The following is a 19,558-nucleotide window of genomic DNA, read 5'->3' as shown; positions in this document are numbered from 1 at the left end:
CGCCCGCCCGCCCCCCCCACCCCACCCCACCCTGTCTCACTCTCTCTCTCTCTCTCTGTCATTTCCTCCCTCCCTCTCTCTCTCTCTCTCTCTCTCTCTCTCTCTGTTTCCATGGAAATAGGAGTTAACTTGAGAGTCAGGACACTCCTTAGGGAATTGGTGGATGTGGTGAGGGGAGAGTGCATCACTGCAGTATGTTTCAATTTGTGCCCTTGGCTGGGAAAATAGAACGGCACTGTACATATAATAATAATATATGCCATTTAGCTGATGCTTTCATCCAGACCGGCTTACATTGCAGTGAGTGCATACATTTTTCAGTAGATGGTGGTCCCAGCGGGAAACAAACCCACAACCTAAGTGTTGTTAGCGCCATGCACTACCAACTGAGCCACAGAGGAGCATAGGTGTGAGGGCCTTCTCTGAAATAAAACAATGTAGTCAGTATGAGGACCGTCCAAGGGAAACCTTTCGGTGCTCTTCTTAAACATATAGTACATTGCAACTGATTACTGTACTGTAGCAAGTCCATCACGACTCAATGAGCCCATGGTCTGATTCTAATGGGTCTCTTGATAGAATGTTCTACGAGATGTGTGGGTCAGTGGCAGCAAGCGGCTCCTCAGTTCTTCTGCCCTGTTAACCTCTGGTGCTGACGATGACGCCTCCGGCACAATGGCCCCCAGGGCCTTGCCAGGATGCCAGGGTGCCAATAGTAGTGACAATGTGTGCCTGTCAGCACGGTGCCAGTGGCCGTGGCCACCCCAGAGGCCCCATCACAAGCCGTGCCCTGTACTGTCTGAAGAGCCCCAAGGAATTTTAATTTGGAGAGGATGAGGGGGAGAGAGAGAGAGAGAGAGAGAGAGAGAGAGAGAGAGAGAGAGAGAGAGAGAGAGAGAGAGAGAGAGAGAGTTCAGTGAGGCTGGGTGAGGACTGGAGGATCAGAGGATCAGAGGGTCAGAGCCTGGACTGATCATCCACATCACATCATCCCGCTACAACAGTGGTCAGAGGCTACAGACAGACAGACAGACAGGCAGGCAGGCAGGCAGGCAAGCAGACAGACAGACGGATGGACAGAGGGACAGACAGACAGACAGACAGACAGGCAGGCAGGCAGGCAGGCAGGCAGGCAGGCAGGCAGGCAGACAGACAGACGGACAGAGGGACAGACAGGCAGGCAGGCAGGCAGGCAAGCAGACAGACAGACAGACAGACAGACAGACAGACAGACAGACAGACAGACAGACAGACAGACAGACAGAGGGACACAACTCTGGAGACGCTGACACTAACAGGGAGAAGGCTCCAACAACCCCCTGGAGAAAGATACTGAGGGAAGAAGCCCGGACCTTCAAAAACAAGTCAAAAACAAACAATGTTCTTGTGCCATTAGATAAAAGCACAGGCCTAGAGCCTGCTGCCTCAAAGACCTGCCAGACTGGCCAACCAAAAACAAACACTGCTTTAGTAACTGTCTATGATACACACACACACTATTCAGCTCCTCTGCACACCACAAACAAACACCTCCTTACAACTCAGAACACTTGCATACAAGTAGCATTCACATCTAATTGTGGAAATAGTCACCAATCAGATTCGGCCAATTGCTGTGTCTTGTCATGGGATCTTTTCTCAAGAGCGGTGATAAAGAACTCTCACATTTATGAATGTCGGTTTTGACTAAGAGGAAGAGTGTGGAAGAGGACCAAGAGAGACCGTGACTCTGCTAACGCCTTGTCCCCTGTCAGGTCGAGTCACAAGACAACAGTCTTGAACAGGGCGAAGGGGTCAAAGGTCAGCGGCCTAACTGGGTGAATCATGAACCAACGCCTGAACTCCAATTGTTGTGGACCGGGTGCTGCTGAGTCAGCAGATACGCCACAGAGGAGTCACGTCATGTAGGCTTAGTCTTTAGTGATCAGGTTGTTTTTTACAACAACAAAAACAGACGGCCATTAGACTGAACTAAAATTCAAGCGATGTCAATGCATTTCATCGCGTATTTGTTTGCACAGTCGATGATGAAAGACTCCATGAGAGCAGATGACTAGTGCATTGCATCAAGGGCGGCCACACTATTAAAAAGCCAACATGAACCGCTTGAGTGTCTAACGCAGCCTGTTTCACAGTAGGTCTAGGCCAGATGGCTCACCCGTCGCCAACGAGAGGGAAGGTCACTGCACAGTCACGTCACCACAAAGGACCCATCTACCAACCAATTACAAGAGGCTGGTATATGGTGCATTTCTCTACGTATATCCTCACACTGGGGTGAAGGAATGAAGGTCAAACCATATTTCCTATTTGTTTGGTGCTTTAAAATCCAGAACCGGTACAGAAAGAGAAAGGGAGAAAAAAAAGAGAGAGAAGGATAGAGGGAGAGAAATCAGGTCACGTCCTTGGAGGTGATAGGTTTTAGCAATACTGACTGAATTTTAATCTATTTTCTTTTCTTGTTATAATCTCCCCCCACCGTAACAGCATCATTCTCTCATTCCCACCCCTCCAGTGAGCCTCTGTTGTTGGCCCTCTGCAGCATGAGAAGCGCTGAGCCTGTTGAGAGCCTCTGAGGAGAGCTTCCCCACACTAATATGACGGCAGCGCCAGACAAAAGCTCCTCAGAGAACCAATTTGAAGACAAATAATTCTAGAGAGAAAACGAGAAGCAGGCGTGCGCACTTCAAACATTGACTCATTTACTTGCCTGTGTGTGTGTGTGTGTGTGTGTGTGTGTGTGTGTGTGTGTGTGTTTTCTATCTGAAAGTTCAAACTTTTTTCTTTTCCCTTTTTTCTCTCTTCCCCCCCCCCCAGAAAATGATATGGAAGAGCAACCGGAGGTGGTGAGCCCAAACACAGCCAGATCTTAAAATGGAATGGGGGGTGTATCCACAGTGTGGCTTTTTAAACATCACCACTTGGGAATAATTTGGAAAAAAAGAGCAGCAATTAGTAGTGCATTGGGTGTTGTCTTGTAAATGTACAGTACGAATACCCTTTAGGGTGGTAAAAGAAGCAGTGCCATAAACCACAGGGAGTTTAGATGACGCTAAAATAGCTCCACGGTTCTCTACTTTACTACAGCACAGGGACATTGCCATTTTGTATAGTGCTGGGTATTGGCAAGGACTTCACGGCCTACCAACCCAGATAACAGAACATCAGTCCCAATCAGATCCCTTTCTGGGTTGACTCTTCACCGGTGACAAGATTATCAGTGAGTTCTGATGGAGATGTGGGATGGATTAGGGACAGCTTGTGTATTATTGTCCACTCAGAACTATTCTTCTTTATTCTACAAAACATTCCTACGCTACCACATACCCATAGCATGATTCCAACTAGTGTAGGCCTGAAATACTTATATACACAGGTATACATATTTACAGAATATATATATATATATTGTTTTTTTTTCTTAACCTTCTAGAAATGTTATACTGTATGTGGTTGTGGTGTCATCTTAGTTAACATCCTCTCTCCCCTCTACTCTGCTCTCCCCTCCCCTCCTCTCCCCTCCCCTCCCCTCTGCTCTCCCCTCTCCTCTCCCCTCCTTCTCTGACCTCATCAACGGCACCACCTCCACATGAAGAGGCCATCAGTCTCAATACTGAGAGAATGACCAGACATTGAGACGCTTCGGAGCAATTTTACAGTCGTCACCCAGGATCACTGGCAGAGTGGCAGGTGGCAGGGTCAAAGGACTGATGGCTCCTATTGCTTGGAATGTATTAGCCAGGGATTCCGGAAGCATCTGATTCTTAGCTTCAATATCACTGGGTGACCTTGATACCTCTCCTCCTGGTCTGTTGGGCCTGGCCTGTACAGTAGCTGACAGAGGAAGGGATATGATAGCAGGGAGACCCGCCTCAGTCAGAACAGGCCATTAGTCAAGTCAATCTTCATTATTCCATAAGGAAATGTGGTCTGTATATCAGGGGAGGCTGGTGGAGGTAAAAAGACAGGCTCATTGTAACACATAGCCTTCAGCCAGCCAATAGCAGACATGAGGTTAGAACACATTAGAGATGCTCCGATCGGTCGCCAAATTAGCCAATTGCAAAATCCCATCTTTTACGAGTGAGCTGTGGCGTTTAAGTGGTATGAAAGTCAAGTATCAGATGACATTGTTCTGAATGGTAGGCTATAGAACAACATGAACTCTCTCTCCATGGTGGCAACGTAAAACACATGCAAACATCTTCATTAATTAACCATGAATCTTGAACAACAACAACAACAGCACACATTATAACACTTAATAATAATTATTAACGTCCAAAATCCAAATTAACAAATTTGGACGTTAATAAGGAATCGCTCTGCACATCACAATCAGAAGCAAGATTAGCCACATGCCTTGTCGTAATGACGTCTCCGGTTTGGCAGTTTTTTACAGTGTGCCCAAAAGACCCCAAAAAATGCAATTTGCAATTTGTGTAAAAAAAAGACATTTCACGTGGAGGACATTCAGCAAAATAATTACAATACAACAAACCTCATATGATGAGGTTCAGATATTTTATTTTATTACACCTTATGTAGGCATATGAGACGGCCATAAATATTTTCATATAGAGAATGTATGAAATGTCCCAATTTCTTTTTTTTTTACCATATCTAGACATCAGGTCTAGAAGACAAGATTGTTACTGTATTTTACTGTACTAGCCTCTTTGATTTCTTCTTGTTTTAATTAAAAGAGAGGTTACCAAATTCAAAATGTTTCACTTAGGATTTGTCTGATATACTGTATATTGAAGTATATATCTGATATACAGTGAATAATATTTGGAGGGCCTATTCATGAGTTTAATGAGTGTTTAATAATGGATTTTCTTTTTTTAAATATCGGTATCGGCCGATCCTAAGGAAAAGAATCAGTAATCGGTATCGGCCCCAAAAATCCAGATCGGAGCATCCCTAGAACACATAGCCTTCAGCCAGCCAATAGCAGACAGGAGGTTAGATGAACATATAGCCCTAAGCCAATAGCAGACAGACGGCTATAAGAACATATAGCCCTAAGCCAATAGCAGACAGACGGCTATAAGAACATATAGCCCTAAGCCAATAGCAGACAGACGGCTATAAGAACATATAGCCCTAAGCCAATAGCAGACAGACGGCTATAAGAACATACATCCCAAAGCCAATGGCAGACAGAAGGTTAGATGAACATGTAGCCTTCAGCCAGCCAATAGCAGACAGAAGGTTAGATGAACATATAGCCCTAAGCCAATAGCAGACAGAAGGTTAGATGAACATATAGCCCTAAGCCAATAGCAGACAGGAGGTTAGATGAAGACATAGCCTTCAGCCAATAGCAGACATGAGGTTAAAAGTGTGCCTATGCCCACAGGGTGTACTATGTGATGTAATGATTGAATCACAGGAAATGTCCATCCACAACAAATCAAATATTAAAGTGGAAGCTCAGCAGACCAATCACATTATGTCGTCTAGTTGAGGTGTCAGCCCCAGGTTCATGCTCATACTGTATCTTCTCCTCTGAGAGAGAGGTGATTGTTACTGTACTAATTCTATGAGGGATTTTTCTAACTTCATCAATAACTTCTCTCTGCTGTTCCCTCCAGCGTTCTCCTTTGCTTTGCTCTGCTCTCCCCCTCCCCTTCCCTCTTCTCCCCTCTCCTATTCTACTCTCTTCTGCTCTCATCTGCTCTCTCCCCTTTCATCTCCTCTCCTCTCCTCTCCTCTCCTCTGCTCTCCTATCCTCTCCTCTCCTCCCATCCCCTCTCCTCTCCTCTCCTCTCCTCTCCTCTCCTCTCCTCTCCTCTCCTCTCCTCTCCTCTCCTCTGCTCTTATCCCCTCCCCTCCCCTCCCCTCTCCTCCCCTTCCCTCTGCTCCACTCTCTTCCTCTCTCCTCTCCTCCCCTCCCCTCCGCTCCACTCTCCTCCTCCCCTCTCCTCTACAGTGAGTGCCTTTGAGCAGCAGCACTGTTGCAGGCATTTGGAGCCAGCCAGGGACTGAGCGCAGATTATCCGAATCCTGAGCTAGCCAGCTGCCACAGGGACTGGGTTTCACTCTCAAGTCACGCTACCGACACCGTTTATACTTCAGCCAAAAACACCACAACAACAACAACAACTAAGGCCCCACCACTGACCTGGCCAGTCTGGACATAGCAAATGTTAGGTCAGTCTTACAATATTGATGCACTGTATAAATGTATGCTGTCTGAACTTGATTACATGTAGAGAAGTCTGTCTGTATGACAATGGACTGCTACACTGGGCTGGTTCCAGGTCAGTATATGCTTTAACCAACTACTAGATCTGTTTATCAGCGTTGTCATTCTCGCCAAACAAAAGGTCAGACAGAATGGTGAGACAACGACAGCTGTAGTCATAGGAGTTGGTTAAAGCATGCACTGATCTGGGGGAGGCTGGTGGAGGTAGAAATCGGAGGACGGGATCATTGTAATGCATGGAATGGAATGAGGAAGGGTGTTTGTGACCATTCCTCATCCCATTCCGTGCATTACGATGAGCCTGTCCTCCGATTTCTACCTCCACCGGCCTCCACTGGTACTGATCTGGACCCTGCCCGGTGTGGAGTAGCTGTCCACTTACAGTTCAGCTCAGACAGACTCTCTCGACATGTAATCAAGTTCGGACAACACGTTCAGACAAAATGTCATCAGTACATCAGCATTGGAAGACTGACCTCCCAGGTGGATAAACCTCTCCTAATCCTTAGGTAGAACAACACTAGAATAACCAAAATCCAAAACAAACCACTAAGAACAAAGCCTGTGTCCTGCTGCCAACTGTTTTGTTAAAAAATAAATTTAAAAAAAGTACAGTATATCATTGGAGGACAACGTCATCCATCTATCCAATCAGGCGCTGACATGCGAACATCGCCAGTTACATCTAATCTAAATGTGGATTATGAAATCCAATAAAACATTCCGGACCCATACAAATCCCCTGAGTTTTCCACATTCTAGAATATTCCAGAATACGGAGTTCCAAGCCCCTGTTCTAAACGCAGCCAGCCTGAGTCAGAATAGTGGACTACTGTGTGAATCACATGAGTGAAATGACTGTTCTCCTCATCTACAAAGACGTGCCACATAGGCCAGAATATACCGTGGGGAAATGCCTCAGGCGGTCTCTATCTCCATGAAGTTGACATTCCTGCTCATTTAAGGCTGGATGAATGAAACAGACATGTTGTCATTTCAGTCTGTAGTTGATGTGTTGTTGCACATGCATACAGACAGTATAGCTTCTACAGACAGGATAGGGTTGTTAGTGTCTGAGGGACTGTTACTCATCATCATTATCTCAACATTATTGGATATGAAAAATGAAAAATGAATGTTTAATCAACATGCTTGCCCGGATTCATTTGTGTGGCTATTCCATTACTCCAGTATAAATCACTTACACTGGAACTTGGATAGAGTGAAATTAGCTCTTTTGACAGTTATTGCGGAGGAGACCGAACTAATAGTTTTTCCAGCCCTGGCACTCTTGTATCAGATTGGGCTCTACTGCTGAAATCCACTTAATCATTCAAGCCTTGATGGTGGTTTTTTGGTAGGTGTGCGTGTGCGTGTGCGTGTGCGTGTATGCGTGTGTGTGCGTGTGTGTGTGTGTGTGCGTGTGTGTGTGCGTGTGTGTGTGCGTGTGTGTGTGTGTGTGTGTGTGTGTGTGTGTGTGTGTGTGTGTGTGTGTGTGTGTGTGTACATGATAGGGCTGTGACCGTTATTGTACAGGGGGTCAAATGGATGAATACAGTGAAAGAAAATTTTAAGCAATTTTCTTCTCTTTTTTTGTGGGGCAGAATAACAGGGAGGCATGGTGAATACATAACCTTGGAGCAGGAGATGGAGACAGGCTGAGAGATAGGCAAGAGGTACAGTTTGATAGATAGATGGAAGGTCGCAAAAGTCATTGTTCATAATCTTCTATTTCACTACTGCAACTGGGTAAAGCATATCTACTTGAAAATAAAGTGTGTGTGTGTGTGTGTGTGTATGTCGCTAGTGTGTGAAGAAGGTTCAGTCGGGTCTCCTACCTTCGTCCGGGTCGTTCCGTGCCGAGGCCTCCAGCAGAGCCACGCTGGCGGCGAAGGACACGTGCTTCTTGGCCTCCAGCAGCGCGGCGTGGTTGGCGTTGCGCCGCTTGTCCGCCTTGCGCTTCTTGCTCTGCATCTCCTTCTCGTAGACGGCCCATCTCTTCAGCTGCTGGGTGCGGCGCTTCTGGGCCGCCCGCAGCCTCTCCAGGCTGGGCACCTTGTCCAGCTGCTGCAGCTCGTTCAGGAGCTCCAGGTGGTTGGCCATGAGCGCCAGGTGGGGGGGGCTACCAGGTGGGTTGGGGGGGGGGGGGGGGGGGGGCGGAGTCTTAGCGTGGAACACACCTCCGGCCGTGGCCGCCTCCCATCATCATTATCACCAGCTCAGCTGTGACGGCCTGGTAGACAGAGGGAGAGAGAGAGAGAGGGAGAGAGGGGGAGAGAGAGAGAGAGAGGGAGAGGGAGAGAGAGAGAGAGAGAGAGGGAGAGAGGGAGAGAGGGGGAGAGAGAGAGAGAGAGAGAGAGAGAGAGAGGGAGAGAAAGAGAGAGAGAGAGCGAGGGGGGGGGGGGAGAAAGAGGAGGAGAGAGAAGCTGTCAGGGAAATAGTTGCCCTATTGATCTCCATAAACCACGAAATTGGACATCGTTCCAAAAATATAAACCATGAACGACCTGGGAATAAAATGTAAATGTGGAAGCAGGCAGCTTGAAATGACAGGCGATCGGTTCACCACATCGGTATGCAGTAGGTTACTCGTGGATAGAATTTTGCCAAAGGACAAATAATCACGAAATCAATTTTATTCATACGCAAAGACATCAACAGGACCAAGCACAGAGCAACAGGCAAAGAAATAGGCTGCCATTTTGTGTAATACAATAGGCACTTCCTCAAGGTTTGAGATAAATGAAAAATGTGAGTGAAGTGACGGTGGCAGAAACGGCCGTGCAAATGAACTCGGCGTGATAGAAGCCCTTTGGTTTCATAATGACTTCTGTGATTACTAGACCTTATCTATGGAAATAACAAGGGGCTGGTCTTCTCCTCCGCCGCAGGCTTTCAGCAAGCCACCAAAATGAGGTGCGAGTGAAGACAAGAGCTGAGGGGAAAGATTTACCACTCAATTTATTAAAAGATGGAGGAGAGCGAGTCGTTTCTTTGAACTCTGCGTCTTCATCGGAACTTTCCATTCGCAAGCCAAGCCGTTATTCACCTCAGCTAGGTTGTATCCTGTTGTCAAGGCGGCAGCGTAGAAAACAAGAGTAACCACATCCTTATGTCTACTACCCCACAATACAGTCATACGGTACCTCTCTGTCACCTCTGTCTACCTAATGGATGCTGGCTCAGCCTGAAATCTATCTGTATTATGACGATGATGCTAAAACATTACTTTGGTATATCTTTTTTTATTCACTTTATGATGAACAGGTCTACCGTGTCATGTTAGGTAGAGTTGACTGTAAATGTTGTTTTTTTGTTTGGTGTCTGTATGTTTCGTGTTTGTTTATTTGTAAAATCCCAGTAGTGGACTCTATCAGGAAAAAAAACATGGCTTAATGCCAAATTACAAAGTATCTTTTTGAGGGGAAATACAGATCAAATCATTCAGATAACATCATAGATATTAGATAAAAGAGCTAGGTCACAGCTGAACTATAGTGAGGTCATCAGCATGAGTACATTGTGTATCGCTCATAAAGATCTGATAGGATGTTGTAGTTTGACACAGATTGTTCAGCGTCCAGAGTGAAGATATCTTGTTTCACTGACTCTGGGCTTTCCTTCTATGTTAAAAGCTGCATTGTAACAATCTGAAAGTACAGCCAGCCACCTCAAGCTCTGAGCGCTTCCTCAGCTGAAACCACCACCACCAAGTGCAGAAACTGTAGAAAATGTTTCAATTGTCCAACCAAATAGATTGCAGATGATTGGAGATGTGGTAGTATACTGTCTAACTGTGATCAGATGATTGGAGATGTGGTAGTATACTAGTAGTAGTAGAGATGTGGTAGTATACTGCAGTGTTTTTCAACCTTTTTTGAGCCACGGCACATTTTTTACATTGGAAGAATCTTGCGGCACACCACCAACCAAAAATGTTACAAAATGACACTCTGTAGCCTGATACAGTATATATAATTACAATATTAGTCTCTAATGGCATCTCCATCCACAAAACGCACATTGGCCAAGAGCTGAGAATGTCCACTAATATCCGTAGACTCATCAAGTTGCAACGCAAATTTCCTACTGATGCGTATCTTTCCCAAAACATGACTTTCGATGTCTGTACACATGTCATCAATACGCCTGGCAATTGTGTTATCTGAGAGCTGGACTTTAGCTATGTCTTTAACCGCGTCAGGGCCGAGCATCTCGTTGACAATGGCTTTGCAGGCAGGTAGTATTAATGTCTCTGCCACAGAGTGGGACTTTTTTGATTGAGCTACGAGTTCAGCAACTAGGTAACTAGCTTTGAGGGCTTTCTCATTTACCTTTGTGGTTTTTCTCATAAAAGTTGCCTGTTTCTCTGTGATTTCACGCAGGCGAACAAAATAGTCCATCGGCTTGTTTTGAAGCGACGGGTGTTTCGTTTGGAGATGGCGTTTAAGCTTGCTTGGCACCATGGCGCTGTTGGACAGCTTCTCGCCACACACCAAGCATAATGGAGTCGGGGTCGTCTCATCCCCGGTGAAAGTAAATCCGAACGAAAGATAGCTTTCGCTGTATTGCCTCGAGCTCACCGTCTTTGCTTTCTTTTTACCACCACTCATACTAGGGCCTTCACCTGGGTCAGAATCTTGTCCAGGGCCCAGTTCGGAGTTTGCATTTTTCCATTTTAAAAACTTCTCCATCACTGTCAACCACGACCTGTCGCATGCGTCACTAATTCTGTTGTCTCTATGCAGGAAAGAGGCAATTAGCTACCTGCTGCCACCCGGACGAATATTACATTACTCTGCCAGTCACTATATTACAGCACAGACACTCGACAATGGCATATTATTTGCAGATAATAATTAATAAATGTTAATTAAAAAAAAGTGAAATTGGATAATTTCTCACGGCACACCCAATGATCTCTCACGGCACACTAGTGTGCCGCGGCACAGCGGTTGGGAAACGCTGGTATACTGTCTAACTGTGTGGTTACCATCAACGCTGTCTCTCTTCTTCTCATTTCTGCAGTTACTGCACTTTGGCTTTGTAGAACAGAGTAGCTCCTTCTGAGAACATGGACAGGAAACCAGAGAGAGAGAGACAGAAACAGTGTGAAAAAGAGAGAAAAACGTAGAGACAGTGAGAGAGGAAGGGAGAGAGAGAGAGAGAGAAAGAGAGAGAGAGAAAGAGAGAGAGGGCTACAGTAGCATTCTCCAAAAGCACCCAAGTGGAATTCCTCCGCAGTTCCTGCCAGTGCCACACAGAGTGTGAAACTTTCATGAAGGTCTATGGCTCCAACACGTTGGTTTTAAGACCCATTAAACCTTTGTGGCGTTGGAATACAAGAACGCCAGTGTGCTGAACTGGAGTTTATTTTTTTAAACACGTGTTTATGAAGTCGTTCCTCATTCCGTTCCGTGCACTACAATGAGTGCGTCCTCCTGCTACTGTATGTGTGAAGGCCATGCAGGAATTCTAACAGGAATTCTAAGCATGTGGATAAGTGTTGTGACACTACCAATCTTCCGCCGTAGATTGAAGACCCATCTCTTCAGGCTCCATCTTAACGGCCCCTCCTAAAGACCTCTTCACCCCCACTACCCCCCTGTACAAGTTTCTCTCCTGTTAAGAAAAAAAAAGGAAAAAAATCCTTCTTCTAGCATCGTGACTGCCTATGGCCCCTGGTCTGAGCATTGATTACATTATCTTATGATGACTGTTGGATAGATGATTCACTTACTTAAACAAACGTATTTGTTGTAAGTCGCTTTGGATAAAGGAGTCTGCTAAATGCCATAAATGTAAATGTAAGTGTTGTGACAGCTCAAGAGATGGATATCTGAAGATAATGAACAACAACAAACGCTCCATTCTGCATGACTCCGGCGGTCCCCATCATATGATAATCCCACGGCCAGTCATGTGTCTGTGTCTGTGACTGCGTCTGTGGACTGTGTCTGTCGCTGTCCCGGGCCGTAAAAACACGCATCTGTTAATGATGCGGCTAGCACATCCATTAAGTAATGAGGGGAAAAGCAGAACCTACAGTCCTGGTCTGCATGGCCGTTTTTCAGTCATCGCAGGAATGGTGGAATAAATAAAACTGCACTGATGCCAATGAATCTATGCTAAGTACGTTTTCTACATTGGCAGAGTGTCGCCCATGGATACGACAAGGCTGGTCTGCTGAGAGAACGAGACAGAGAGAGAGAGAAGTGTCGTGCGCTGCTGGCTGTCGCTCCAGTGGTTAGCTGTTTCTGCCAGGCACGGCGGGGGGGGAGAGAAGCATGTTAATGCGGCCCGGCGCGGCAAGCCGGCCCTCGGGGACCAGAACAAGGGCCTGAGGCGTTTGTCACATCATGGCTGGATTTAACGTTTGAGAGGGTTTTTCACGTCTTACACACCGCAGGTGAATGAAGTCACGTCTTATCTCTCTTAATGCAGGAAAAGAAGCGGAGTAAAGTGAATTAGCTTTTCACCGTGCTCTCGCTGCTCTGTGACAAATCAGAAATGTCCACTGGTTTTTCTTTCCTGTCTTTGAGAGTAAATAGAATTAGCGCTGGGCAGATGAGTCCTAGGAGCTCCTGTTGATGAAATCAGAGGAAGAGTAATTGCATTACCTGATGCGGGGCGGGCAGACACACACACACACACACACGCACATACACACACACACACACACATACACACACACACACACACACACACACACACACATACACACACACACACACACACACACACGCACATACACACACACACACATACACACACACACACACACACACACACACACACACACACATACACACACACACACACACACACACACATACACACACACACACATAAGCATACACACACATACACACACACACACACACACACACACACAAACACACATAAGCATACACACACACACACACACACACACACACACACACACACACACACACACACACACTCTACCCTAGTTTACTAGTCACCCCTCTCTCAGTCTCACCTCCAGCCCACGCAATCACAGGGATGATTTGATGGTGTTGGACCGTGTTGGTGTTTAAGAGGAAAACATTGGCAGGGTTATAAATAGGCCGATGTGAGCTGAGTGCACGCTACGAAAAATCAGAGAAAGGTTCCCAAAGGTGGTTTTGCGGCAGACTTTGGTTATGAGATGGATTAGGCTTATCCTCTCAATGTCAGGCGCCTGGCCAACATTGGTCAAATCACAGATTTACCCAGATCAATAAAGCTGCAGCTTGTTCTGTTACCAAACAGAACGACTGCTCTGCCAGATCACAGAATTACAGACCGTTCATGTTTTAAACAAAATGCCCTCCATTCCTCCTTACGTCGTTTCTGTGCTACTGTACACCAAGGACATCCACCAACAAACTGAATAAATAATCGTAGAAACTGCGCAATTTATCTGTGAGTAACTTGTTCGGCATGTAGCACTAAATGGTTTCAGTTTCCACCTCTTTGACCAGGCTCTCAGTGGGAGTGCTGTTCTAGGATCAGTTCTGCCTTTCAGATCATAATGATACGATTATATGGACAGATGGGAACCTGATTCTAGACCAGCAGCACTCCTGACTCTGACGGGGGCCTGGCTCCCTGATGTCCATTCTCATAGCTCTGTTGTTCAGCATGTAACACTGAGTCGAATATAAAAACTGTGTTTCAGAGTTACGGGGGATGTCTTGAGCATCTGTGTGGTGTGTCTCTGGTCCCTCAGATACGTCATTAACCCAGAGTGCTGCTGTAGCCCTCTCTCCCTCTCTCTCTCCCTCTCTCTCTCTCTCTCTCCCTCTCTCTCCCTCTGTCTCTCCCTCTCTCTCTCCCTCTCTCTCCTCTGTCTCACTGTCTCTACGTCTTTCTCTCATCAACCCGGAGTTCAATGAAATTCCATTCCAAATCTGGCTTCCAGTGCTGAGCATTAGTTCAGGCTTCATGACGTAGAGACCCTGCTCTGTCTCCCTCTGACCACCACCAGCGTCACAAGCACAGCATGTACCGACCACCAAGCCCCCTGCTGCAGGCTGCTCTAGGACCCTACTCATACTGTACAGGGGCTCAAAGTAGGAGTACTGACCTAGGATCAATTCTGTCCTTTTAGATCATCAGAATGATGATACGATTATATGGACAGATGGGAACCTGACACTAGATCAGCACTCCAGTTCTGGTGGCTCGGGCCCGGCGCCCTGATGTTCACTCTGATATCTCTGTTGGCCAGGCAGGCCCAGCTGGCTTCCTGTCGTTGTGGATGCTCAGTTCCAAAATAAAGAGCCCCCCCCGGGTAATCTCCTATATCACAGAGACGGACACACCCGCGAGCACGACCTCACGCTCTCGCCGGTGCCGACGACCAATCGAGCTGCTGATTGGCCCCTCTGGTGTCCACTGGTGGCCAGCCCCAGCTGACCTCCTGTCATAGTGGGACACTCTAGTGATGATGGAGAGCCTCACACTCTCCCTGGTGTCACTTGGCACCTCAGTGACCAGTAAGACGAATGGAGGAGAGGGGCTCAGGTGGGGACCAGGACTAAATGGGACATGGCCGACTTTTAATGGCCACTGGGTTAGTGTGTGTGCGTGTGTGTGTGTGTGTGTGTGTATGTGTGTGTGTGTGTGCGTGTGTGTGTGTGTGTGTGTGTGTGTACGTGTGTGTGTGTGTGTGTGTGTGTGTTTGTGTATGTATGTGCGTGTGTGTGCGTGTGCGTGTGTGTGTGCATCAGTGGAGGCTGGTGGAGGTAGAAATCAGAGGATGGGCTCATTGTAATGCATGGAATGGAATGAGGAATGGTATCAAACTCCACCAGCCTCCCCTGGTGTGTGTGATTTAATGGCTACTGAGAAGTTGCCAACATAGGAAAGCCTCTCCCACCAGGGCCATGACCCCATCACTCAGAGGGTCTCCATGGATACGGCTGTGCAGAATGCAGACAGACAGAGAGAGGGAAATTGCGGTGTTGGGTAGAGCTCATGCCAGCTGTGCAGTGGAGGTGCACCATGTGATATAAATAGTTCCAGAGCTGTTGACTTTACTCTCTTGCAAGGTCTCCTACCTCCTGGATTCAATATATCTGTCAGAGGCTTGGTGAGAGAGCCACTATGATTACCAGTCGCAGGCACACACACACACACACACACACACACACACGGTTTTTCCAGAGTGACATTTCGCAGTGAGGAGGCGTTTGCTGTGTCAGGGTGGAGGGCGGTCCGCGTACACAGAGAGTGGCTTCACTGTCACACACAATGGCCGTGTCTGTGTTGGTGCAGCGAGGAGCAGGAGTCCCCCCCCCCCCCCTCCCCCCCTCCCCTCCCCTCCCCGGGCCCCTTAGCCCCCAGTCCGGCTGTGTGTTCCAGGCCACTGGCTCTGTCTCCAGGTCCCACTAATTCATCTAATCACTCCAGTATTACCACCAGTGGGACAAGCTGATTATACACCCCACAACTCGGTTAGTTACCCTGTACAACTCAGTCAGCCTTGAGTTAACCTGTACAACTCAGTCAGCCTTGAGTTAGCCTTCAGCCTACTACAGCAATTCACCAGGACTGCGTGCGTCCAGATTCATTCACTTCATTCCCTCATCTCCTGTCCCCCATAGGAACAACTACAGTAGGCCTATAGCGCACCATACACAGAGGGAGGTGAAGAGAACACATCTGACCCATAGACAGGACAGCCTGGGCTAGAGCATGTTTACTTAAATGTTGACTTAAAGCTACTTACAATTAAGTTACACCCGCAGGGATTACCTCAGCCAAAAAAACTGAGACAAACAAGTATAGGATTTTCCTCTAGAGAAATCACTGCACAACACCCCTTCTTTGCCAGTTCTAAAGTGCTGAGGCTTGGCAACACGGGACATGGAGCACAAGTACCAGCCTACAGTAAATACCACACCATTATCACACACCGCTGATACATGGGTGGGTTACACATGGAGGCTATTTGTTGCCGTGGTAAAGCTAGCACACGTGATCCCACCCCTACGGTGAATACAATACATAGACAACTGCATACCCTGTCAGCACCTTATTGAAACGTAAGTCCTATCCTGGCCCAAATGCCTTTCTTGCCGTATGAAATGTTCATTATTCAGTTCACAAGCACCACCCTTTTTCTATCCAACACGAAGACGGCCCCCTTCAGAGTTGACACGCAAATTTAGAAGCACTGAAACAGACCACTTAGCGGTGGAGAGGTAGTGCCTGGCTTGTACTTGTACTAACAGTTAGGAGGTGGCGGCTGACACGTACCAATAAACAGAAGCTGGTTGAACGTGTGCATTCAAGCACCCCCTTGACCTTTTAACCTTTCCCTACTATTAACCCAACCGTGACGCTCACGATGATGTCTAGTCATGCCGACATTACACAGGGCTGGGTCTGTGTACCAGTTGGTTCCGTATGTCTGGAACTCCTCTAGCATCGGTTGAGACGCGCTGAAGCTTGACGAGAAAGAACAGGGAAGCATTCTTGGGTCGGCAGGTAAAAACCGGTGTTGTTTAATGTCACAAGTACCCCAGGGGTTGTAGCGCATGTACAACAACAGTGAAAGACAGAAAAAGACATGCAGAAACTCCCCCCTTAGGACGAGGAAGCTAACATTTCAAGCAGGATACAGACATTTGAGTTCTGAGAGAGAGAGAGAGAGAGAAGAGAGAGAGAGAGAGAGAGAGAGAGAGAGAGAGAGAGAGACACACAGAGACGAGGACTTACTGAGAAAAATAAACATGATGATTCATACCAAAAATGTGTTTTTTTATGTCCTCTACTCTCAAGGGATGCAAATGCTCTTATTTCGGGGTTTTTTTAAGATGGCAGGACACAAACACACACATGCACACACACACACACACACACACACACACACACACATACTCACACTCACACTCACACTCACACTCACACTCACACTCACACTCACACTCACACACACACACACACACACACACACACTCACACTCACACACAAACACACACACAGCCACTTCCTTTTCCAAACCCACGGAATCAAAGGTGGTAGACTGAACCAGTGGGCAGAGCACAGCAGCAGACTCAGTAGACGCTGACTTTTAGCAGACTGAGTAATGAAGCTACCTCTCAATATCACTGTAATACTGCCGAGTCTCTGGCGCTCAACTGTGGGTGTTGAAACATGAGAGCAGACCATGGCTATGATGATAAGGCAAGCAAACAATTAGAATACTATGAAATTCATAGGTGGCATAATCACTGCAGCCCTGGTAGCAACACACATCACGTCTATAGAGCAGTAATAGGTAACAGAGGAATCTACTGTCCTGTAGTGTTCATTTCCCTTTGGCAGCGACATTGGTGTCTGGACACGGTCGGAGCCAAGTACAAGAGAAAAATGAAAGTGAGGGGGCAGGATCAATCTGACATATTACTTTCTTACAGTGAGGAGTTTTTGAAGTTATTGCCAGAGAGATACCAGCCAACTGAACTGACTCTCTCTCTCTCTCTCCCCCTCTCTAAGATGACTTATCAGAGAAACGATCGAGGCGGCGCTCTCGTGGCATTGCACCACCACTCAACCTCCCGCCCTGCCCCCCCCCCCCCCCCTCGCCCTTATCCACATAAGAGTGTCAGCCTGACTGTGCACTCCTCTCCTCTCGCCTCCATCTCTTCAGCCCACACCCCTCTCCATCTCTCCAGCTCACCCCCCACCCCTCCACCCCCCCCCCCCTCCCACCCTTGCGTCCTCTAGGAGTACATTTTTATTCTGTCTGGATTACTTGTCCTAGTTGGCGCTGGAAGGCTGGCTGGGTAGGAGGGAGAATGTATTTCCTCTCCTGCGATAGTGCCTTGATTTAAAGCACTCAGGTCAGCCTAATTCTGGGTCATTGTCTCCCCAGTCGTTGGTTGTACTGAACCAGGGCAGCAAACAGACAAAAGCACTGCTACTTCAAACCTGCCACCATAGAGCACCCAGGACCCAGTGTAACATGAGGAAAACTCCAGGCCCAGGAACAGGCTGTAGTAGTCATGAAATCTAATCTAAATTCAAATCAAACTTTATAGATAGGTAGGTAGTAGTACATTTCTCAGGCGGTCGCAGTGCTAGAGAAAGGAAGTCGTTTTTTCTGGGAGGTTGGGGGTTCGTTTCAAAAGTTCTGTGCAGTTCGTTTCAAAAGTTCTATGCAGATCTACACCGTCGGTGTAGATCTGCATAATGTACAATAGGGTGTTTGGGGGGTGCAGAGATCTGAGGAGGAGGAGCCCGGGTGGAGCCTAAAAAGACGGGTCTTTAGTCTACGGCAGAAGACAGGTAGTCCCTCCTGACAGTGGTGGGAAGCTCATTCCACCACGACTGAGCTGAGCGGCCACTACGTCCTTGTAGAGATGGCGGTGCCAGGCGGCCAGCAGAGGTGGAAGAATGGCGTGGTCGTGCTGGGGTTTGGGGAACTGACTATCGTTTGGAGATAGGAAGGAGCTTGTTCCCCCTCTTACCACCCTGTAGATGAGCACCAGGGTCTGGAATCAGATGCAAGCTGCTACTGGGCATAATAAAAAGAAATGTAGTTATGATAATAATCAATGATGATGAATCCAGGGGTCAAAACTATACATGACAGTGGTCAGGACTATTCCTGTACACGTCTTTGGATTGTCTCTTTGAAGATCCTTTTTTGGTTCTAGAACCTTTTTTTCCTGTACATATGACAGCCATTCTACAGCTCTTGATGACTTTTAAGGGTTTGAAGTTTCCACACTGACACCCAGGCTATGGGCCGTCGGCCCTGTCTCTGTACCGCAGCAGGTCAGAGACAGGCCACAGATTGGGGTGGAAACTAAGTTCATGGATTACTGGACTTGAGTAGTAATAAGCTTCTTGTTATTTACGCTCAAGGATATCTTCTTGGACTAGTGCTTTCACTGGTGCTCAAGGCTATTTTTTTTTAAGTAAAAGAAATCAAGTAGGACGTTGCGCAGCAGCACAGTTCTCTTTCACACGTTAAGATAAATTCCCCTCATACAGTACCAGTGTACTGATGCTGTAATTACTCTAGTGAACTTACGACTTTGTTGAAAACACAAACATGAACTAAAGAAACATGCTCGCTCCAAAAACAAAATGTACTGTCAGGGAACAGTCAAACAACTAAAGTACAGTCAGGGTACAGTCAAACAACTAAAGTACAGTCAGGGAACAGTCAATCAACTAAAGTACAGTCAGGGTACAGTCAAACAACTAAAGTACTGTCAGGGTGCTAAATCCTCATAGATGCTGAATATCATAACAAACATATTGGTTGAAACATCTGCCACCCTTTGACATAGTGAATACGGGAGCCTCCCCCACATCAA

The 19,558-nt window shown here is 47.0% G+C and overlaps 1 protein-coding gene across 1 annotated transcript in view; it reads right to left on the bottom strand.

Moving 5' to 3' along the window:
• The window catches only part of ppp1r16b (protein phosphatase 1, regulatory subunit 16B), a 44,342-nt gene that overhangs the window by 20,298 nt on the left and 4,486 nt on the right, over nucleotides 1–19,558 (bottom strand). The window contains exon 2 of the mRNA XM_083669070.1: nucleotides 8,053–8,447. Within this exon, the coding sequence (XP_083525196.1) occupies nucleotides 8,053–8,317 (265 nt within the window). The 5' untranslated portion in view covers nucleotides 8,318–8,447. The remainder of the gene's footprint in view (nucleotides 1–8,052; nucleotides 8,448–19,558) is intronic.

This window comes from Argentina silus (assembly GCF_951799395.1).
Source record: "Argentina silus genome assembly, chromosome: 4".
NCBI lineage: Eukaryota > Metazoa > Chordata > Actinopteri > Argentiniformes > Argentinidae > Argentina > Argentina silus.
Note: the sequence above shows the minus strand (reverse complement) of the source record. Positions and strands in the feature narration are given on the sequence as shown.